At 42.7% G+C, this 24,836-nt stretch overlaps 1 protein-coding gene across 1 annotated transcript in view; it reads right to left on the bottom strand.

Annotated features, from left to right (window-relative positions):
• ITGA8 (integrin subunit alpha 8) overlaps nt 1–24,412 on the bottom strand; it is a 168,145-nt gene extending 143,733 nt beyond the window's left edge. The window contains exons 1-2 of the mRNA XM_041767597.1: nt 24,113–24,412; nt 23,361–23,494 (exon numbers count right to left, since the gene is read on the bottom strand). Of these exons, the coding sequence (XP_041623531.1) occupies nt 23,361–23,494; nt 24,113–24,318 (340 nt within the window). The 5' untranslated portion in view covers nt 24,319–24,412. The remainder of the gene's footprint in view (nt 1–23,360; nt 23,495–24,112) is intronic.
• Between the last annotated feature and the right edge of the window lie 424 nt (nt 24,413–24,836).

The raw sequence follows: 24,836 nt of genomic DNA, 5'->3' as shown, positions 1-24,836 counted from the left end.
ACTTACCTTGCAAGAAGCATTTTTTTTTACAACTTATGTTTTCAGAGATAATTGTATTGTAAACTTGATGTGGACTCTGCTAGTCTTGAATCTACATGTTTGTCATTGATTTATAAAAGATCGAAGACCAAATATTTATAACTGCCCTAAGGAATTCCAATATTTTGTTTTCTTTTTTTAAAGATTTTATTTATTTCAAGAGAAGAGAGAGTTGAGCATGAGCAGGCAGAAAGGTAGAGGGAGAAGCAGACCCCCTGCTGACCTGGGAGCCTGATAGGGGAAGGGGGGCAGGGGGCTTGATTCCAGCACCCTGGAACCATGATCTGAAGTGAAGGCAGATGGTTAACCGACTGAGCCACTCAGGTGCCCCCAAATCTTCCCCAATGGGAAGCACATAGGAATCTCCCCAATCAGAGAAACACAAGTTTCTTGGCTGAGTTAGGAATGATTGTGAAGGACTCCCAAGGTCTTGGTTTTTAACATGTGTCCATGCAGCCACAGAAAATAACACCTCAACGCAGTTTTATATACACTTTGCAGATGTCAGAATGAGGGGGGCCATTTGGGTAGAAACTCAACCCAATTATAGCACACTTCAGGTCTTAATAAAAAGCAGATATCTTTTCTTTCACTCTTGATTTCCAGTCAGTGTATTTCCCACGTGGTTCTAACCACATGGTTCTAACTGGAGCTTCGTCAGTATTAGTTAATGAATTTCAAAAGACATTTGTACTGAGGCATTTTATTTACATTTTATTTGTATGTGTTTCCTTTGGTATGCATTTCATTTTTCTTTCTTGACTCTGTAATAAATGCATTACAAGATGAACTTTTAACTCCTATTAAGTGAGGCCAAAATATACACGTAATTAACATTAAATTGAGTTTACATGATTACAGACTTTCAAAAATTATGTATACTTAATCTTAATCTGAAATTTACATTTTACATGTTAGTAGAAAATCATGAATTTCCTTCTTAAAAACCTTATGCTTTTGTTGTTTCTGAGCTTTAAAAAAAAAAAAGTTCTGTAAATCCTTTCTCGAAATGCACACAACTAGCAGAGAACTAGAGCATCTTACAGATTACAGCATAAACTTGAAAATATAAACATTCCTATTTATATGTAGGCACTTTGGAAGATTGTAGAACTCAGACACAAAGAATCTTGTCACTATTTACAGGGTGATTAGGGACAATTCTTTTAATCCTTAGAGTTTTTATTTCTTCTGCAAAATGAGGCTGAGAATACCTTCCCCCTTTCCTCTCTCAACGGTGATCAAAGTCATAATGATCACATGAGATAAATGAAACTGAAAATGCTTTTTTTTTATAAGCTGAGAAGCTGTATACTACAGAAATCCTGTAGCCATACAACTTGAAGTCCAAACCCTTTACAAATACCTTACTTAGAAACCTGGAAACTCAACCTAAGTCCAAGACTTGGAAAGGACCTCACACATATGCATAGAATATGTTATTATTAGTGATTTTTGGTACTCAGCAGTGAAATTAGTAACACCTCTCAAGATTGTCTATGTGGTGTTGATTAATTACAGAGAGAAAATACAGCACAGTGGCTTTAAATCTCCAATCTGCTAAAAAGCCATGAAAAGACCAGCACCTCCAAAATTTCAAACATCCTTAAAGGAGATCCTAAAAGGACTTAAAAGCAGGTTGCTGGGAGGAAGGAAATGGATTCTGGGAAAAATCAGACGCCAGTTTCAAATTGACTTGGTTTTGCTAGAAAAAAACGATGTAACTTTGCCTTTGGGACTCCTGAGGCACCTTCTCTGCTGTTCTGAGGCTGAACTGTGTAACTGGATTAAAAGCATCAACTGTGGGTTATTTTCCAGCAACAAATTTCTTCTGCACCAAGAATACAAATGAATGGGCTTCATTATTACACAAATTCCACAGGCAATCCAAGGATTGCAGGAGAGGATTCCACTGTCCTCGATCTTCATTTACTGAGATGAGCTTCAATCTAGATGGGTCATCCATTCCTTGATCATTGAGGTAGACCAGCCACCTTCTCAAAATTCTGCTTTATTATTTTGATATGTCCTGTGACTTGAAATCTAATATCATAATTCTGTAAAATTTCAAATGAGTGAAATATACTTGGGGTTGACTATGGAAGTGAACTTTCCAGGGTCCCACCTTCCTTTTCTGTACAAGATTTTTCTCATGCCAAATACCTCAACACAAGGCTCCGTTCTATCTGTTGCACACCAGTGCTCAAGAAACCCATGCATGGACAATGTCTTGATTTTATTTGGTTTGATTTGTTCTTTACTGAAAATAACCCCTGGGGATTACTCAGCAAGGCTTCTGCCCTCCTGAGCCCTCCTCTGTGTGGCAGAGGGCTGAAAGCCTGGAACGTACATTTCCTAGACACCCCTTACGAGTAAGACTCTGGTTGAATGAAAGGCTCATGAGCTGTCTGGAAAGAGAAGACGGAGAAGCTATTATGCTCTGGTGGCATCTGCGGGCACACATATGGGCGGCAGTAGTGACAGATGTGATGTTCTTTGTGCAGCTCTCAAGTATCCCTTGATAATCATCCCTTTAGGGTGCATCAGACAGCAGAGATTGACTCCTGAACTTCTATATTTCTTCACTGGCAGGCAGTGACCTTCCCAACCTTCATACCCCCAGGCTTTCCAAGGTCAGCCTCTCAGTCTCTGTATGCAATTATTTCCTAGTTGTAATACTCAGAGTGGTCTCTGTTCTCCTGACCAAACTCCCACTGATGCACTGATGACATGGGGCAAAACAATTAGGATAGACACATGGGTATCTATAGCAGAAGGAAGGCACTGGTTACCCTAAGTGCATTGTCAAGCCCAGAAAACTCTTGGAAGGGCCAGTGGTTCTGGGAGATAGTGGAGACCAAAAGTCACCTAAACAATTCTTTCCTTGGCACATCACCAACTATGGAGAAAACAAAGCCACAGGTGAGGTTAAAGTTTTATAGTGACGGCATGTGATTTAAATCTCTCTAAGCAGCAAAAAACTACTAACAAAATTAGTAAAGAAAGGAAAATCCAGCTGAAACTTTTGTCAAGGGAAGGATCAATATAATGTATATGTAAAAAAGCTCCCAAATCAATAAAAGACTAGCATTGTACAGGAGAAAGCTCTAAGGACTTGGCATAGCAGAGTGAAGAAGAAATTTAAAAGCCTGTAAATTCATGGAGAGGTCCCTAGCCTCAAATTAAAATAATAATGGCTTAACACTTTTGTCACCTACCAATTTGACAAAAAAATATTAATGGTCACTCTGCAAGACAATAAATCAACATAGGATTTTGGAAGGGCCACTTGGCAATATATATATCAAAGTTTTAAATGTACATTTTTTAAAAATATTTATTTCTTTTAGAGAGTAAGAGAGAGCATGAGTGGGAGGGGCAGAGGGAGAGGGAAAGAGAATCCCAAGCAGATTCAATGCAAAATGCAGAGCCCCACACGTGGCTTAATCTCAGGACCCTGAGATCAGGACCTGAGCCAAAGTCAAGCATCAAATGCTTAACTGACTGAGCCACCCAGGTGTCCCTAAATGTACCTTTTTTGGGGGTGGTGGTGAATAATTCAACATTCAAGATTTTGTTCAATGGAAATAATTACACAAAAGCTGAAAGATGCCATATGGACATATCTGTCATCCTGGTTGTGATAGCAAAATTGGAATTTAAATATTTATGCAGAAGGGATTCAAACAGAAATTTCTGTTATCTGTAAAGTAGACCACTATCCAACTGTTAATATATGCGTGACAGACTCGTGTGCACTGATACAGAATAATATCTACAAAATGTATTTTTCGTTCTTAGCTCTTTCAAGGCTTTAAGAAAGTAGAGAAAGGTCCAAGGGCTTAATATAACACACCCTTGTAGGCAGAGTTGACCACTAAGCTTCCTCATATTTACAAATACGACAGTATCCTTTGGCAACTATCCCCGGCTCCATCCCCCCCTTTTCTTCTCCAGAGGTATCCACTGTCACGCATTTGTATGTTTTTGCCAATCAAGGTGACCATGAACTGGTACCTCCTTTGTTCTGTCCTTACTGGCATTTCCTTGATTGGCGGCACAGTGACCATGTTTTTCTATTGCCACACAGCCTTTTCTGCTGCGAATTTCCAGTTCACAACCCTTGTTCATTCTCTCTCTTGAAGATTTGATTTTATTGATTTATTAAGAATTCAACATATATTCTGGGTATTGATTGTTTTCCCCACATATATGTTACAAATATACCTAGTATACTATCTTTTTTCTTGGGCGGCTGTAATCCCACCTCTGCAGTGATTAAGTCCTGACACGATTAAGGCCCCTGCCTGCTTCCAGCATCGACTCCTCCAACTGCCCAGGCTCAGGAGGTGCAGACCCATCAATTTTGCTGTCCCTTAAAAAAATTTTTTTTTCCTGTCCCTTGAACAGTATCAGCTTTTGCTGTCTTCTCATTGCATTTACTGTTCCCGCTGCCATGGTTTTCCACACAGCTGAGCACTACCTGAGATGATCTTATTTGTTGGTTTGCACGCTTCCTGTCTGTCTCCTTCAGAATATATGTGAATCCCATGAGCAGAGACGTTAATTCTGTTTCACCTCTGTATTTCCCACTTTTAGGATGGTGCCTAGCATGGAGTACGCCCTCCATAAGTGTTTGTTGAATGAATATCCAAGTCCCTATCTATTTATTCAGAAATTTGCTTAGGATATTGGTTAATAGGATCTATCTCACTTTCGTTTAAAATAAGATCTGGGGGCCACCTGGTTGGCTCAGTGGGTAGAACGTGCAACTCTTGATCTCAGGGTTTGAGTTCGAGCCCCATATTGGGTGTAAAGATTACTTAATAAAACCTTTAAAATTAATAAAATATGATCTGGAGGGAAAAAAAAACCCTAAAGATAAAAATCTAAAGATTTGTAGGCCACACTGGAAATTTTTGATAGGTGGCAACAATTGAATTGGTTTGGCTTGTCCTACATTTCTGGGCTTTGAAGCTACCTCTCTTAAATCGGAAGCTTCAGTCTCGGGGCAATCTAGGTACAAATCCCAGTGGCTGGCAATCCTACTAATGTTTGGTTTCCTTTTCACGGGAATATTCATTTCAGAGCAGGAGTGAGGGAGCATAGAATATGGTGCACATATGGGCTTCTAGCAGATTTTTCTAATCGTTTAGCTTAGTAAAATGGGAGGAATTACAAGAAGTGAAGATGGATCACCATGGGGGAGAGAAGGGAAGAGCTGAAACTGACACAGGTGCAGCAGAACATTCTGGTAGATGGGGGGCAGATTTTTGAAAACTATTTATAGATGAGTCCTTGACCTCCTGCTGGAACACAGTAAGCTTCCTTATACCTTCAGTCATCACTTTAAGTGCACAGCCTTCGGGATTTTCTTAAAGCTGTTGCAGGAGCTGTCCAGACATTTTTAATCAGGAAAAGGGTAAAAAGAAATCTTTAAACGTTTGTTTGTAATCTTTCCCATAATCAAGTGTATGCTGTAAAAGTTTCATTTAAATTGAAACTACATACCTGAGAACAGGGATTACTCCTTTGTAAAATTCAAAATAATACAGCTGGGGCAGGAGAACTCCTTGCCGAAAAGAAACACATCCAAGAAAAGAATCTGGGTTGGTTTTTAGGCCCAGGAAAATTAAACTTCCAAATGTGTGACTCCCGACACCCTTAAAACTGCTATTAAAGAAGGGCTCTGTAGCCTTTGTACTCTTGAGCATCTTATTGTGAATTTTCAAGTATTTGAGGAAGTATCACAAATTCATTTTTGCATGCAATGTTCAAAAAATGGAATTGTAATCATAAATTATAATGTTATACTTCCCCCTTGCAGTTTTATTGAGATATAATTGCCAAGCAGCACTGTATAGGTTTAAGGTGTACAGCATCATGGTTTGACTTATATATATCATGAAATGATTACAATAGTAACTTTAGTAAACATCCATTATTCTCACATATAGATAAAAAAAAAGAATTTTTTTTTCCTTGATGGTGAGAAATCTTAGGATCTACTCTCTTAACACCTTTCATATATAACACACAGCAGTGTTAGCCATAGTCCTCCTGCTATACATTCCATCTGCAGGACTTGTTTATCCTATAACTGGAAGTTTGTCCCTTTTGATCACCTTCCTCTAATTCCCCTCACCTCTGGTAACCACAGATCTGATCTCTTTTTCTGAGTTTTTATTCCTGTTGTTGCTATTGTTTTCTCTTTTCACATATAAGTGAGATTTTACAGCATTTCTTTCTGTCTTATTTCACTTAACATAATGCCCTCATGTTTTATCCATGTTGTCACAGGTGGCAGGGCTTTCTCCTTTTTAATGGTTGAATAATATTTTGATGTATCTATATACCACATCTTTCTTTGTTGTTGTTGTTAACTGTTTTTACATTTTTTAATTTAAACTCAATTTGCCAACATATAGTATAACACCCAGTGCTCATCCTATCAAGTGCCCTCCTCAGTCCCTGTCATCCAGTCACCCCAGCCCCCTACCGACCTCCCTTTCTGCAACCCTTTGTTTGTTTCCCAGAGTTAGGAGTCTCTCATGGTTTGTCTCCCTCTCTAATTTTTCCCACTCAGTTCCCCTTCTTTTATATACCACATCTGTATCCATTCATCTGTTGATGGACAGAAATGTATTATTCTGATTAAATGAATATTCTATACATTTATTTATAGATTTATTTGTATACATCATATATGTATACATTGTGCAACTATGTGTGTAGAATGCATTCACACCCACACAGACACATAAAAAATAGTATCCCTGCCTTTATTTATTAGATCAAATCTAAATGCCCTGCCCTCCAGAACATAGGTCTGGAACCCCACACTTGACCTTCCTTCCATTTAGGCAACTCCCTCTCTGTTCCCTATTTAGGCTTATTCCTAGACTTTATACATGATGTTTCTTTTATTTTTTTATTTTTTAAAATTTTTTTAAAGATTGATTGATTGATTGATTGATTTATGATAGACATAGAGAGAGAGAGAGAGGCAGAGACACAGGAGGAGGGAGAAGCAGGCTCCATGCCGGGAGCCCGACGTGGGACTCGATCCCGGGACTCCAGGATCGCGCCCTGGGCCAAAGGCAGGCGCTAAACCACTGAGCCACCCAGGGATCCCCTACATGATGTTTCTTTTGCAAAATTCCATTCTTCTTTGTTTGCCAACTACTCCAAATCGCTTCCTTAAAACCCTGCCTTGCAGAGTAGAATGGTGGTTACTGGAGGGTGCGGGGAGGGAGGAAAAGAATGAAGGTGTTTAACAGTACAGACTTGTAACGAGTAGTAAATAAGCCATAGAGATCTAAGGCACAGTGTAATGAATCTAGTTAATACTACTGTATTTTAACGATGTAATATGATAAATATTGCTTCAGTGGCAATCATATTACAATATATAAACGTATAAAAGTAACATGCTTTTGTTTAATTGAAGTTCGATTTGCCAACATATAGTATAACATCCAGTGCCCATCCTGTCAAGTGAGTGTGCCCCTCAGTGCCTGTCACCCAATCACCCCATCCCCCCCGCCCACCTCTCCTTCCACTACCCCATGTTTGTTTTCCAGAGTTAAGAGTCTCTCATGTTTTGTCACCCTCTCTAATTTTTCCCACTCATTTTCCCTCCTTTCCCCTATAATCCCTTTCACTATTTCTTATATTCCCCAATGAGTGAAACCAAATGATTGTCCTTCTCTGACTGAAAAGTAACATGCTTTGAGTTGATAAATATTAACATGTTAAATTGATCAAATATAAATAATTAAGCATACAAACAAATAAGTGAACTAACTGAATGAATACAAGTGGATGCTACATATTATGTCTAAATAGTGAAATGACATAACCAAACTAATAAAATATGTGTCATTCATCCACATGCAGAAGAATGAAACTGGACCACTCTCTTTCACCACACACAAAGATAAACTCAAAATGGATGAGAGATCTAAATGTGAGACAAGATTCCATTAAAATCCTAGAGGAGAACACAGGCAACACCCTTTTTGAACTTGGCCACAGTAATTTCTTGCAAGATACATCCACAAAGGCAAAAGAAACAAAAGCAAAAATGAACTATTGGGACTTCATCAAGATAAGAAGCTTTTGCACAGCAAAGGATACAGTCAACAAAACTAAAAGACAACCTACAGAATGGGAGAAGATATTTGCAAATGACATATCAGATAAAGGGCTAGTTTCCAAGATCTATAAAGAACTTATTAAACTCAACACCAAAGAAACAAACAATCCAATCATGAAATGGGCAAAAGACATGAAGAGAAATATCACAGAGGAAGACATGGACATGGCCAACATGCACATGAGAAAATGCTCTGCATCACTTGCCATCAGGGAAATACAAATCAAAACCACAATGAGATACCACCTCATACCAGTGAGAATGGGGAAAATTAAAAAGGCAGGAAACCACAAATGTTGGAGAGGATGCGGAGAAAAGGGAACCCTCTTACACTGTTGGTGGGAATGTGAACTGGTGCAGCCACTCTGGAAAACTGTGTGGAGGTTCCTCAAAGAGTTAAAAATAGACCTGCCCTACGACCCAGCAATTGCACTGTTGGGGATTTACCCCAAAGATTCAGATGCAATGAAACGTCGGGACACCTGCACCCCGATGTTTCTATCAGCAATGGCCACAATAGCCAAACTGTGGAAGGAGCCTCGGTGTCCATCGAAAGATGAATGGATAAAGAAGATGTGGTTTATGTATACAATGGAATATTACTCAGCCATTAGAAACGACAAATACCCACCATTTGCTTCAACGTGGATGGAACTGGAGGGTATTATGCTGAGTGAAATAAGTCAATCGGAGAAGGACAAACAGTGTATGTTCTCATTCATTTGGGGAATATGAATAATAGTGAAAGGGAATATAAAGGAAGGGAGAAGAAATGTTGGGAAATATCAGGAAGGGAGACAGAACATAAAGACTCCTAACTCGGGGAAACGAACTAGGGGTGGTGGAAGGGGAGGAGGGCGGGTGTTGGCGGGGAATGGGTGACGGGCACTGAGGTGGACACTTGACGGGATGAGCACTGGGTGTTTTTCTGTATGTTGGTAAATTGAACACCAATAAAAATTAATTAAAAAAATAAAATAAAATAAAATATGTGTCATAAAAAAACTGTTTTAAAATGTACAGCCAAAAATTCTTCAAATTGAAATTCTTTCAGATTTTTGCTTTTAATAATTCAAACAATATAAGAAACTTCTATAAATTATATAAGGCACAAAGTGGAAGATCATTGAATCCTAATCTCTGGACATAGTAGTGGTTAAATTTGGTAAGCCCATCCAAGCATTCAGAGTGTAAGAGGATTCTAGCTCATTCCTCTTGTTTAAGATATTTTTTTTCTTTTCTGGAAATCATGAAAGTTCTATTTTAAATTATTATTTTCATACCGCTATTTAAATATTTGTTCCCATAAATAATACTATATAGTTTTCCCGATCTAGACGAGACTATAAATTTTCTGCTATCATTATTTCCACGTCTGTAGTGTCTTGCCAAGAATAAAGATCATATTCCCAACTTGATTTTTAACAATCAATAGTGCCTAGCCAGTGTTCTTCAGACATTTATTTGTTCAGCAATAATACAAATGGGTTTTCTACATCATCGGATATTATTTGAAATGTTTGTCACATACCAGTTAACTCAAGTCATATGTAAGGTTCATTCCAGAAATACATATGGACTTTTGTTGGTTTGATGCAAGTGATTTTATGGGTGGATATTCTGCTAGTTTGTATGATGGAGCTGGGGGAGCAAATGTTAAATAAGTGAAAGACTCATCTCTCTGAAGGGAAATGGTAAGCCATCTCTGGCAGATCAGATTAAAAACAAAATAAAACAAAAACAAAACTCCCCTAGTACTATGTGAAAGTCTGAAAGGCAGAGCTGGGTATAGTTGAACTCTATGGAGACATCACCTTTGACCTCATCTGCGCCAACACGCTCCACTCATCTGTGCTGGCTAGAACAGTTTTCTCTTTCATCTCACCCATGCCTGGGACAGACACACAGCCCACACAGGTACATCCACATGCACACACATGCCCACACGCGCACACACATCACTCTTCAGCTCTGACCTTTAGTGATGCCCTCTCTGAACAGCTGTCCCTGATACACACAAGTCCCCCTCCAGGAAGGGATAGGAGCTTTCTTCAGCACACCTAAAACCTTCACGCTCTGCTATTACAGACTCCCGCTGCCAGACCCTGATGCTCTCATCCCTTGGGCTTGAATGTCACAAGGTCAGAGAGCACGTCTGTTTTGTTTGCTATATATACCTAGTAAAACAGTAGCCCCGCGAACCAAGCCAGGTGCTTGGCCTGCATCCTAGGCAATCAGCAATGCTGCACTCCCAAACTCCATTCCCTAGGCAGTTCCTGATCCTTCCAAAGGCCTCTCAAGTGCATCTGTTTCTTTCCATACCTTTTGCCACTTCTGTAGCTGTGACCACCATTTCTTTAGCCTCAGTTTCTGCAACAGCCTCCTGACTGGTTTCCCTTCCTGCAGGTTTGCCACTTACAAATTCATTCTCTGTCCTAAAGCAGAATTCTCTTGCCAGCACCATCTCTTCATTCCCAAACAGTGATTTCCTTCGAGCTCCTTGCATTCCTCAGGCTTTCTCTCAGCCCTAGATTTTCTCACACCTGAAATAATTACCTGGTCTCCAAAGTCTGGGCCAGAGACACAGCTGGGGAACCGACAAGTCTCCCTACAGCTTCTATGTCACCTTCAGATTGACAGGAGCACAGCATGCTTCTGTTTAGTGCCCAACAATTTATTTGCTTCAAGAAGTAATGAAAACCTCTCAGCATGGGAATCTCAGGAAGCAGATTAAATGACATAAATCTCTTCAATATGACCTCAAAGCAATGCTTTTAAATACAGGATATGATTGGGTTTCAGGATGAAGGCTATATAAACTTGCCTCCCAATAGCGCTTGAAAATGTATTTACACTAACTCCTGTCATATGCTTGCATTTCCTTGGGATCTCATCTCTGTTGCCAGAAGATGTAGTAAAAAGGATCCCAACCATTCGTTTAACAAAACGGTTCATTTTGTGGTTAAAATGAAGGAATCACCATTCCCAATGTCACATAAAATAGGCATCTCAGAATGCAAACTTTCTGTATCTGCAGCGTATCCTCACAGAAGATTAATACTCCGGATGGAATTGCTCTCTGGGAAATCTCAAATCCTATCCCAAATGAGTAGCACCACACCGTAAGGTGGGCAAAGGCAAAAGTTTATTCCTTCCACAAATAAATTCAGAATTAAACATTTGCACGGTCCCTGCACACTGTCTGCTGATCAATTCCGTGGCATCCCTACTCATTTCATTCCATTCCACCGTGGCATCCCTACTCATTTCATTCCACCATGTGAAGAGACTACTCTTCACACTTCTTCAATCTCCTAACCTTCTCATGCTCAGCTGGTAACCTTGCTTCTTATTTCAAGGAGAAAATGCAAGACATGAGCAAGGTCATTTTCTTCCTCCTGTCTCCAGACCTGCCAACCTCTCTCAGTGGTGCCCTCACTGTGCCGTGTCCTGTCACTGAGGAAGAGCTGCCCTTGTGTCCCTCCATCTGTGTCCCACACCCCCTTTTCCAGCTTCTTGGGACTTTGTTTCAGCAGGTTCCCTTCTCTTTTGGTCACTGTTGCTTCCCTTTTAGCGGGATGACTCCCAATAGACTGTAAACATGCTGTAGTATCTTCTCAATGACTACATTTCTCTGATCCCATATACAGTAAAAGTCCTTGGTCCTTGTGGTCCCCACTGGTCCTCTCCTATTCTCTCTTGACAACTCCACCACAACCACTTTTATTTTTATCAGCAATAACTTCCCGTTGCCAAAGCAAATGTTCTCCATTTCTGTCCTAACTTCACTCCACCTCACAAGGCTTGCCTCACTGGCTTCATAACTTCTTCTAACTCAATGGTCCTCCTTCTCATCTTCCTCAATTCTCCAATATTTCTCCAACTGCCAGGGTGCCCTAGGACTTAATCTCAACCTTGATCTCCCCCTTCTTACTCCCTTCCCTCTTCTCTTGGCTGTGCTTTGCTACCCGCCCCCCTCCATACTCACTCTCCCAGGTGTGGTCCTAAATATCACCCAAATACTCACAACTTCTAAACCTCAGTCTCCAAGCCTCCTGCTTGAGCTCCAACTTTACTGATCCACTTTCCCATGTGACCTCACCTAGATGTTGAATAAGATAAGCAGCTCAAATTTCACCATTTGGATTCAACTCCAGTTGAACCCCAGATCCAATCATTTTTCAACCCTAACTGCTATCACCCAACCCAAACCATACTTCTCTGTCAGTGGACAAGGGGGGAGAATCTTCCATCTGGTCTCCTTCCTTGCCTACAGTCTGCTAAACTGATCCCTGGAAAAACGTAACTCAAATTATCTTACCTGTCTACTCAAAACCACCAGTGGCTGCCCATCACTCCTTGAATAAAATCCAAAACTCTGCCCCTGGCCTCTAAGGTACTTGCCAATATACTTGGTTCTCTGGTCTCATTTTCCGTAACTCTTTCCCTGACTTATTTCAATCCAGCCCAGTGGTTTCCATCTCCCAAGGACGTCCTCATCTCCAGATTTTAACAATGACTTCGCTGCAAGCCTGGAACACTACCCAATCCTCAATACTGTTTCATTCCCTCCCTCACGTAATTTAGGTTCTTGCTCAGATATACTCCCTCCTCAGTAAAACTCAAATCACCTAGAGTAAGCAAAATAAGAGCCCCCCAAAATGTTTACATATTCACCACCCCAAACCTGTGACTATTTTAGGTTGCATGGCAAAGGGGAATGAGGGTTGTTAAGCAGTTGACAAAGAGATTATCCTGGATTATTCAAGTGGGACCACAGTCATAACAAGGATACTTCAGAGTGGACGATGGAGACAGGAAAGGAGGGCCAGAGACGTGGCAGTGGGTGAATGACACCTGACATTGCTGGTTTTGAAAATGGAAGAGGGCCATGAACCAAGAAATGTGAGCAAATCTCTGGAAAGTGGAAAAATCAAGGAAACAACTCTGCCAACACCTATTTTCTACATTGGCCTCCAGAACCGTAAGTTAATCAGTTTGTGTTGTTTAAAGTCAGTAAATGTGTGGTAATTTGTTACAGCAGCTCCAGAAAAATAATACCCACCCAATATAAAATAAAAACTGGGTACACACAGACACCACTCATTGTCCCTTTGGTCTTACCTTCCTTTTCCCCCCAGTTTGTCATTGGCTATGCTCTGTAAATGCCCCAAGGGGAGTTGGGCTCCATTCATGGCCACACTTCTATTGTTCAGAATAATATCTTCTTGTAGAAAGTTGCGAAAACTCCTCTTGTCACTGAAATTTGATTTTATTGTTTGCTAACATGAAGCTTTACTTTCAGCTCCATTGTTATCTTAAGGTAATATTTTCATAACTAAGGTAAGTTAAAATTTACTGAAAGGTGCTTTGAGTGGGAAAAGACATTATGACTTAATAGCATGTCCACCAAGGAGCCTGATTGAAAGGATGAAGGGCATTCAATCTTCTCAGACAATATTTGTGGTAGAGAATGGAGTCCAGATGGATCAGGTTAAGGACTGATTTTCTGGTATAAAGTTTTACTCATATCTTTGTATCTGCTGACAGAAACACCTGCATTTCCTTGCCATGTGTCCACTCTCTACCATAAGAGTGAGGGTTGGGATTGTAGTCCCAAAGAACCATGCCATTTCAGTGTCCCCCAAAAATATGTCCTACAAGAGACATCCATTAGGGATAGAAGAAACACCAGTTTTAATCACATTTTTCAAAGACAGCAGCCTCTATTGCATTTCCTATCTGGTATTCTTTTAAAGGTTGTAGATACAGTTTTGTTAGGTGTGGATTTAAAAAAGTGTGAAATAAGTTGGCATGGCCTGCTTTCACCTACCAAATGTGAGGAGAAGCGGTAAATGTCAATTCTAGGCAGATGCTTTAACAGACAATGTGTAATTTTCCACCTGCCCTTACAGTTGGGGTGATCTTGAAAGCACATGTCAATAAGGAACCTCCATTAGCCTGGATCCTTCGGTGGCTTGAGTAAACAGAGCCAGCCTCCTTACCAACTCATATTAAACACACAATGTGAGCAAGCGATATACCTGGGTTGTTTGAAACAAGAGATCTGAACTCATTTGTTACTACAGTAATACCTGAGTATGTTTTGGCCTAAGAAATGTGAAGATAAATAGTGACAGCCAATAAATGCTCTATCCTGTGAATCCTGTGGGTTTCCTTAGTTCATGAATTCTAAGGTGCCATTCCTAGGAGTACTCACGTCGTAAGTCTTATAGAGGCTTGCTCTGTAAGCAGGGTTTATAAGATGGTTAACTTTATGTGTCAACTTGAATGGCTCAAGATATTTGACTAAACATTACTTCCAGATATGTCTGTGTGAGGGTGTTTCCAGATGAAACTAGCATTTGAATTGGTAGGATCTGCACAGTGGTTTGCTCCATGAGCAGTCCCTTATTGTGAAACACTCTAGAAACTTCGTATCAGACCATCTAGTCTATGAAGACTGATTCAGGGACAATCGAAAATGAAAACAGGCAATACTTCTGCATCTTCTTATTTTTACATATATAACTGTTACTGAAAACATCCTTGCTCTTCAATATTTAGAAACAAAAGTATCCATACAAAAATAGTGCATTTTAAAACTCTACTCAATCTTCACAATACTTCAGTGAACTCGGTAACTTCATTTAGAAGTTTTTGCATGTTTATTTTTACCACTATTTTCCCTGATCATAAATAAATACCTGTCCATGGTTTTGAAAATGAGGTTAAAAAATATATTTAGGGGATGCCTGGGTGGCTCAGCGGTTTAGCGCCTGCTTTCGGCCCAGGGCGTGATCCTGGAGTCCCAGGATTGAGTGCATCGGGCTTCCTGCATGGAGCCTGCTTCTCCCTCTGCCTATGTCTCTGCCTCTCTGTGTGTGTCTCTCATTAATAAATAAATAAAATCTTTAAAATATATATGTATATATTTAGGAAAAGAAGAAAAACCCAATTTTAATCCTATTTCGCAAAGATAGCTTCTCATCACCTATCCCTTCTTGCACTCTTCGACAGGTCTAGATACAATTTTGAATTTTATGTTTTTCACTTAACATTAAAATAAAACCGTTTCCCATAGTGATTAGGCCATAATATACTTGACTATTCATATTTAGGATATTTGAAAACATTACTCTTCAGTGTTTATGCCTCCTTTCTTCTAAAAAAAGGATTGGCAGCAACTTCAGAATTAACGTCTAAAAACATTTTTCCCATTGGGAATGGCAGGAAGAAAGAAGCCAGAAGTACCAGAAAATCATTACTGGGAGAGAAGATGCTCCGGATGGTTGAGGAAGAGTCACCAGGACATGGACCCAGGGAGACCAGGGATGTGTGTGTGTGTGTGTGTGTGTGTGTGTGTGTAGGTAATACATACTTGAGAGATACCCAGTGCTCTAACATATTGTGCTAAAGACATGAGTTGGGCAGCCCGGGTGGCTCAGCAGTTTAGCGCTGCCTTCAGCCCAGGGCCTGACCCTGGAGACCCGGGATCGAGTCCCACGTCTGGCTCCCTGCATGGAGCCTGCTTCTCCCTCTTTCTGTGTCTCTGCCTCTCTCTCTCTCTCTCTCTCTCTCTCTCTCTCTGTTTCTCATGAATAAATAAATAAAACCTTTTAAAAAAAAATAAAGACGTAAGTTGTGTAGGCGGTGTGGCAAGCTGGAGACATCTGAGCAAATCATAGGGATTAACAACCAAGACACATGTGAGATGGAGCCATAACCTGACTGGGGGAGTTGGCTTCACCCCCTACACCTGGGGGGATGCCGCACATAAGGTACACTGTGCACGGTCCATAAACCTATTCCTGTAGCAATGGTGTGTGTCTCTCTAATCTCTACACGTCCTGGAAACCAAGGCAGATGCATGCAGAGGCTTTTGCAATATCCTATAATCTGTGTCTGTACTCAGATAGCAGAGGTAGAGAAAAGAATTGAACTAATGTTAGGGCATGCATGCCCTGAGGGTGGTTACGCTGACTGAGATAACTACGGTAAGCATTTGAAGCAAGGTCTCCTTAGTGTAATGACTACCAATGAGGGGTCCCATGCCTGGATTTCCTGTAGGGATAATATTACACAAGTATGATGCTTCATTGCCAAGATTTACTCTTACTCAACATGTTTTCATTCACAGTTCTCTTACCAACATTCTCTGAACATACAATCCTTTAAAGAATGATAAAGAAGGTCCTACATGATGATCTGACCAATTGCTCCCTCTTACTTAGAGGCAGTAGCCTAAGCTCTTCAAGGGTAAGATGTGTCTCCTTATGCTGCCAGTTATTATTACATTAGACCTTCCCATAGTCCGGAAGCTTAAAGACCACATGCTCATAGCAATGGCCACAAAACCAAATTGAATCCCCACACCGAATATATAACTCTCTAGCATTCTTCATAAAAATTTTCTCTCTCATTTTCTCTTTCATTTACAATCATTAAGATTCACTCTTGGTGATACAGAGTTCTATGAGTTTTAACAGATACACACAGCCATGTATCCACCACCACCATCAACACGTAGAAAGTTCCTTTGTGTGCCTACTCCTCAAACTCCCTTGTTCTGCCTCTTTGGCCCCACACCTACTTCCCACCTCCAACACCTGGCATTTTTACAAAGATTTATTTGTAACCTATGCCTTGTTTCTACTAAAAACAATTAAAAGGGTAAATGGTCATTTTAACCAATGTTTATGGATCTAGGAAATTTGGCACACCTTTTGAGGCCACATATAAAATATCAGAGCTCCAGCAACTGATCTTTCTGTAGGACTGAGTTTTAGTTCCATTTCTTTCAAACTGGTGTGGGAGCTACCTGGCTAAAGTCCAATGGAATAACACCGTATTAAAGCATTATGTATTAGGTAGATTATTTTAAGTATAAATCACCTCCTGGTGAATCGTGATTTGCTTATATACCTTAAATAACCATAATAGAATTAAAATTATTCTAAATCTATTTTAGGATTTCATTACATAGGTGCACCCTGCTTGATGCATTAAATATGTTTGTAAGGATATACTGAAAGTGAATTTTGAAAATTACTTTTTTTTCTAGGTGTTTTTAATAGGATCAATAATTAGTCTATCTGTCTTCCTCAAAAATCTGTGTTTGTGGGTCTGGATAGTGTCAGTCAGAGCACATGTGATTTGAGCTTTTTTTTTTTGATAATATTGGCAACACTCTTCCTCAACACAGTGCACAGATACAGGGCTCTTTATACACAACGGGTAAAGTTTGAATGCACACATCTCAACCGGTCCCCTTATAGGTCCTAGGGCTTTTTTTCTGCTTTCAGGATACTTTTAAGATAATTTCCTACATTTCTTCCAGAATACTGCAGCAGCTACTGCTATGGGCTATTCCCGCCAAGAGCCTGGAAGCCAGTTCCATGGCACAGACTTCTAGTTTCTTGAAAGAATTTTGCAGATTAGGCAACAGGCGCCTAATGCTCATACTGCTCAACTAGCCGTACAGCAGATCTGTTTCCCATTTCTAGTTAGAGTTTCAAGGACTTCCTTTTTCTAATTGCTTCCTCGGTTGCTATGTGCTGTAGGGACCACTGCCTCCTCCCTTCTCGTATCAGACCTCAGTTGCATTTTGTCTCATGGAAGGCTGAGCCATTTGGGAGAAGCTTAGGGATGCTGGATGCATCTGGCTGGGTGGTGTGTCAGGCAGGTGTGGTTGCCACCATGAGTTGCTCCCAGAAACGTGAACCATCCAGCAAAACCACCCTCCATGGATTCCGTGAGATCAGCAATGAACATATATGTATGTGTACACACACACACACACACACATTCTGATTAGCAGCACTTGTACTAATTATTGCACTATTAATTCTTAATAGAGCAATTCTAAATATTAATTCTTAATATTTGGGCTGCCTCCCCACCTTTTCCACTTCCAGCTCAACCCCTCAAAAGCCCAGATTTCTGCTGTCCATGAGTTTTGTCACATTTGTGTTATTTCCTCTGTCATTTATTTGATAGCTCTGACCTACATTTTTCTTCTCTTTGTTCCTGAACAAAACCTGATTTCTTTCTGAGGAAGTTGGAAAAAGCAAGACTTATGTGACCAATATGTTTCCCAACCCTCACATGAGAAAAGGGGCACACCCAATATTATCAAAAAAGCAACCCTTGTACCAGTCACAGCGCCAGATGCTTTAAGCTGCTTCTTATTGTGGGCTCACTTAACACAAAATAAAACAGACCCCCAACACAAAGGCTTCCGGTCCCCAAGCTAAAACACGATTCTAAGCAAAATCTTACCATTTCAGAGCTTTGAAATATCCTAAAGCAAAATGTCTCCCATTTTAAGGTTCCGTGTTGTTGTTGTTGTTGTTGTTGTTGTTGTTTTAAGCACAAAGATATTAAATGAAGGCCAGGCCAATTCTAGTACTTTTTCTCAGATGACTTCCAAATCTCAATGGCACCGCCCACCTCTTCCTGTTCATTCTTTATGTGGGTCCCTAATTGCCAGTGGTTCCCAGCTGTCTTGCCTCACCATTACTTTTAGGGTTATGACGATTTTCATTCTTAATTGAGCACATGCCATTATCTTTCTCCTCAAAATGTTTCATTTGCATATTTAAAATAATCAGATATTTGCACACTATGCCTTTGCCACTATTGTTGCAATTTGCCTTTCATCAGTCCAAAGAGGAGGCTCTATTCATTCTGTTTCATCTCTCCCCCTTTTAGCAGGAGCGCTGTAATCTAGCAGTTTTATTCACCCCACACATGGGTTTGGAAAATGTAGGGGGGAAAAAAAAGATGAAATGAACCTTGGAGTAGATTTAGAAAGGAGAGGCATGAATTTGGCAGATGTTAAATTGTTGGAGACACGGGGCACAGTTTGGACGGTTCCTGAGGCAAAAGTGAAAGAAATCAATTTGGTGAAGGGGGGGAATTTTATTCTAGTGAAGTAAGAGGGAAAGACAGAAGGGAGATGAGAGAAGTGCTTTTTTGCAACCACTTGATTTTGTACAGAGCAGGAAAATTATCTACTCTTTGCACTTTGCACCTCCCCCACTGCCATATGCTTCCCTAAGGTTTCCTTCCTCCGTACTTGAAAGGACCACAGATTTTAATAGTATTCATGCATTTGAAGTGCTAGGCTACCCCTGGCTTCCTGGTTTAGCATTTACGATGAGAAGTAATTTTTAAAATCCAGGTTATATGGGAAGGTAAAAATAAAATAGAGGATTATTTAGTGAAAAGAAAACCTAACTAAATGGAAGTTGAAGAAAGAAAAAAGGCAGGTGACCTTACATAAACTGAAGTTCAAGATCACAACCAGATTCAGAGACTAAATTATAGGCCAGCCTCCCTCAGTGCCTAGGTGAGAGTTTTTTTAGGTCACCCCCAGTGAACACTAAGTTGTAGACACCCCAGGGGCCTGAGCAAGTTGAAACAATGTCATTAAAAGGTCCGATTTAGGGCAGCCCGGGTGGCTCAGCGGTTTAGCGCTGCCTTCGGCCCTAGCACATGATCCTGGAGACCTAGGATCGAGTCTCACGTCGGGCTCCCTGCATGGAGCCTGCTTCTCCTTCTCCCTCTGCCTCTGTCTCTCATGAATAAATAAATATAATTTAAAAAAAAAAAAAGAGGTCTGATTTACCTAGAAGGCCCCGAATTCAGATGTAATAGTAAAGCCACACAGAGAAAAGACAGAGAAAGAAGTCATTACTCTCTTCTCAATCTAATACTTACAGCCGAGACATCCCGCTCTATTATGGGAGCATCAGCTCGTGGGTGTTCAGCACTCAGAGCCACTACTTTGTCAAGCAGGGAAATTTCCTCCTCTTTGGGACAACTGTCCATTGCTGCCAGCAGGCAGAGATTAAGACAGGAGGCAGCTGACTGGGGACACTGAGGGGACCCGGCGTGCTGTGAGGGGCTGGGGCAAACCAGGGGCAGGCCCAACCCATCATTCCCATCAAGACAAAGGCTCCTTCTATAACCTCTGCTTTCTACAACCTTCCACCTGAACTGCTTTTCTCTTCTAGATCTTCTCTGGAAGATCAATGACACTGGATTTGCCAAGGTAACTGGGGGCTGAGGGGATGGAGGTGGGGAAGGCAGGGCCAGCAGCAGCTCAGCTTCACAGGATCTGCCCCTGAATTTGTGCGCTAGTGGGACCCATCGTCTCCCACCCTGGAAGGAAGGCAGGGTGAAGAGGCAGGCGGGCTCGGGGTGTGGCAGGCTGGCCTTTTCTCCCACCCCGCATCTCCTGCTGACCCTCGTGTGGTCTTGCACATAACTTTTTTTCCAGCACCTTTGATATCAGTTTCCTTATTCATAAAATGCGGTTTATGGATTATCAGTAAGGTGCATAAGTGACTGGTACGTAGTAGGTGATCCGTGAGGGTCAAGCAGGTGGTTAACACTGACCAGACCCGAGTCAGCAACACCTGCATGTCTGCCTTTCATCTTTGGTTCCAAGGTCACACGGTGCCCAAAGAACGGGGACTTGCACTGCAAATAGCTGCACTGCCCCTCGCTGCCCCCCTCTCCCTCCCAGCTTCGCAGCAAATGGTAGCCACTGTCTGGGGCGCCCGCCTGGATAAAGACATTGGTGGAAATGATGTGTGTTGTGCGCTAGCACCCACTCAGTAGCCAGCATGGACCTGGGGTCCTCGGGTTCCTTTTGCCCCATGGTTCCCAGGCCGTTCCCAACAGCAGCCAAGGTTCCTGGGCCCACAGTACCCCCTGATGGCTAACACGGGGAACTTTCTTTTCTCAAAGATCCTTCTCAGTAGGACTCCTCCAAGCTTTCACAGCTCGCTGCTTTGCTCCTTCCATCAGGGACCATTCATTTCTCACCAACGTGTGGCTTCCTCTGCTTTGGTTCTTTTGTTATCCTCATTTTTTGTTTTTTGCTCAATTGTTTCAGAAACATCTACCTCCCTCCCTGTTTCTTCCCCTTATTTTGTTCCATTTCTGAATCCTCAAATCCCTACTGTTAACAGTTGCTAAGTATAGTAGTAAGATGAGGGCATCTGTCTATCAAAAAAAAAAAAATCCAAAAAACTTCCATTCACTTAGAAGTAAAATAAGATATAGTGTAGAGCCAGCAGCATTAATCTCTAGAGCTCTTTGAGACATCCAGATGCATTTCTCTGAACTTGCACAGAAGATGCCATTCACCCCTGACTCTTTCTCCAAGTAACACTGATCTTTTCTGACATCTTTATTATTTTCCTATCTATTTAATTGCTAAAACTGTGCTAGTTTGTCCCCTAAGGTTTCACTACAACTATAATTCAGCTACAATAAGGGTTAAGTGCATTCTTGTGGGCTCTTCTGGAAACCAAAGCACAATCTTTCAGCATTAGTTCTCCATGGGAAAGTGAATTCAAATCTGCAAGCAGTTGCTCTAGGAGGAACTTTTGGAAAATTTACCTATTATAATTTAACATCAGAAATTTTTGGTTGGGAGTGTTCAGTTTTTAAAAATTCATATTGAGGTCTGCATTCTCTGGTTTTCATCTGTTAAACCATGACATCTACTGGGATTAGTCTTTAGAAAGGTATTCAGATGTGACTTATCTGGGCAGACATCGGTTCTTCTTTTATCAAAGGAAAAATATACTAACCAGATCCTGATTTGGTATGTTATGGGAATGTTCTAGCAGGTTATAAAATTCACGTCCATGACTATAGATTGCTTCTTGGTAAAAATACATGAACATATTTTAAAATGTAAATACTTATTTCCCTTAACTTAAATTCAAATAGTACTATTGATTTATGCCTTTATTTACCAAGGCTTAAGTTTAAAGACTTTTAAAAACACAAATGGTTTTGATATGGATTATTAAAAATGCCACTAATTTTATAAATCAGGATTATATAAAATCTATTCTCAAACTAGAGATAGGTCTGTAATCAGAAGCATTTAGAAGACCAATTGAACAACCAGTTAAAAGATTTCTTTTACAAAATAACATCAGATGGCTTAATTTTTCTAATTTCTAACATATTTTAAAGTAAAAGCTTACAAAAAATGGTACAGACTGAGTTACTTAATAAAATGGTAAATGAGCTACTATGACTATTTATAGACACATATGAAAAACATAATTTGAAAATGCTTTTATGAAGCATTTTCCTAATTTGGTCATAATTCAAGGTAAGCCTTGCAAAGGATTTTTTTTCTTCTTTGAAATAGTTTCCATATAGATAGAATCAAAATTATTTTCTCTTTTAAAACAGAAAATTGCAAATCGGTTATAGTAGCAGGTAATACCATCCATCCGACTCCATCAAAACGCTGTGAAAATGGATTTTCTACATACATTCTGAATGCACACTAATGTAGCAATGATGAAGAATGATGTCATAAAAACAGTTGTGTGGCGCAAAAGGAATTTTAAATGATCATCAAAGAAGATTATTTGAGTTCACATTTTTCTGAAAAGAGATATCTGGTTTCTGATAATGTCTTCCTTTTGAATGCATAAAGTTTTAGAGGTACAAATTAAAACATTCAGCGTTAATGTTTTTGAAAGCATTACGTTCAAAATTATTTTCTCAGGACCCAAAGAGAAAACACCAGAGGAAACCTAACCAGCCTGAATTGGTTAAAATGTATTTTCCCTTTAATTAAATAAGAAACATCTGTCTAGGGATTTTGGAAATGAATGTAATCCATCTACACTCTGCCTGGACTAGTTTGCATCCAATGTCCAATATTTTGAAAGAAAATTCTTTCTTTCTGTAAAGAATTAAACAGCAACATGGAGCGATGTCTGAGTCCATAGCAGCTGAGTCTTGCCTCCGGAGTTTGGGCACAGGACACCTTAAGGATCTGTCTTTTCCCAGGTCTGTCCTTGGGAAGCAACCAAACTCTCTCCACCATCAAGGTTAGGGTGGAACATCTGTACTTCTTCAAAGCATCCCCTCGCCCCGAAACTGCTCATCTTGGGCCAGCAAGGAAACAGAAGTTACCAGGACGCATCCCGGGTTCCCTCTCTGGGGTTCGCCCTACATCCCCCCCGCCCTTCACTCAGTCTTAAGCCCATTTCTCTAGGGACCCGGACGGCCCACAACACAGACCCATCCACCGCAAGGTGGGGAGGTAACTGCACGCCTGGCTCTGCTTCTTTGAAACCGGGAGCCGCCGTGGAGGATGACAAAAGTCACTTACTGGTGTTGTCAAACGGTATCTGCTTGCACTGCGCGGACCCCTGGGCGGGCCAGGGGCAGTAATAGACGGCTCCCCCTTCCACGATGTCGGGCTGGCTGGTGTTGGCTCTGGGCGCCCCCACCAACACGCTGGCCCTGCGAAGGGCGTGGAGAAAAGTCACTCCTTGGGAACCACAGGGTGCGCACGCGGCGCCGTCTCCCCGAGACTGGGGGGGCCGGGGGGGTCGGGGCGCAGGAACGGATTTAGGATGGAGAGCGACTGTCAAACCCGACTTCCTACTGGAAACCTACCGGGCGTCTGAAAAACTGGTTTTGCAGAGGGGTGCAGATAGTGCTAACTCTTCTCCAGGTGGAGCTATGCACACAGCGAGAGGCGAGAAGGGGCGCTTGGGGGGAGCAAAGGGCAGAGCCGGCTGCCTGGAGCCCGCCGCGCCCGCGCCCGCGCCCGCGCCCCGACGCTCAGCCCCGCAGGCTGTGCGCGAACAGGCTCGGGCTCGGGCCGCCCCTCTGCACGATGCTCCAGACCCGGGGGCTCCCCAGGACCGGCGCTGCCCGTGCAAGCGGCCCGTCTCGGGCTCTGGGTCCGCAAGGCACATCTAGCCTGGAAGGGGGCCCCCCAGTGCGCCGCGGGATGGAAGCTCAGGGACGTCCTCCGATCGGGCTGCGGGGACCGGCGCGGGGACCCCCACCCCCCCCCGGGCAGGCGCGCGGGGACCCCACCTGCGGCCGCACCCCCCGCGCCGGGCCACTTACGTGCGAGCGGCAGGTACGTGGAAGTCCACGGCGTAGCCGAAGTAGCTGCCCTCGGGGCCGCTGTACACCGTGAGCGTGTCCGCGTCCAGGTTGAACGCCCGCGAGCCCGGCGCCCGCAGCGCGCCCAGCGCCGCCGCCAAGCACCAGAGGGGCGCGAGCGGCGGCGCCCGGCAGCCCCGGGGACGGCGGCGGCGCCCGGCAGCCATGGCCCTGCGCGCCTGCGGGTGCGCGGCGGGAGCGGGAGCCCGAGACGCCGGGCCCGCGCGGCCGCGCTGACAGCCCCGCGCTCCGCCGCGCGCCCCCCGCCGTCCGCGCCCCGCCCGCCCCCCGCGCGCTCGGGGGCCGGCCGCCGCCGTGCCAGCCCTCCCCGGCCGCGGGACCGGCCCGGCGCGCTCCGGCGCCCCCTAGCGGCGGGCCCCCGCCCCCGCCCCCGCCCCCGCCCCCGCGCCAGCCGCCCCCGCCCCCGCCGGCCCCCGCCCCCGCCCCCCCGCCGCCCCCGCCTGCCGCGCCGCTGCTGTCGCGTCTCACCGACGCCCCGAGGGTCGCTCCAGCCCACCGGGCCACTGCGTTGGGGAGCTGTCCGCGCCCCCCCGCGCGCGGGAGGAGAGGATGCTCCAGTTTCCCCCAAATGGAAGAATGGGAAGGCGCACCCGCCCCTTGCATCGTCACCTCTGCAGCCCGATGACCCTCGGGGCCCACGCGCGAGTCCCCCGGCGGAGAGCTT

This window comes from Vulpes lagopus, chromosome 8 (genome assembly GCF_018345385.1).
Source record: "Vulpes lagopus strain Blue_001 chromosome 8, ASM1834538v1, whole genome shotgun sequence".
In the NCBI taxonomy this organism is placed as follows: domain Eukaryota; kingdom Metazoa; phylum Chordata; class Mammalia; order Carnivora; family Canidae; genus Vulpes; species Vulpes lagopus.
Note: the sequence above shows the minus strand (reverse complement) of the source record. Positions and strands in the feature narration are given on the sequence as shown.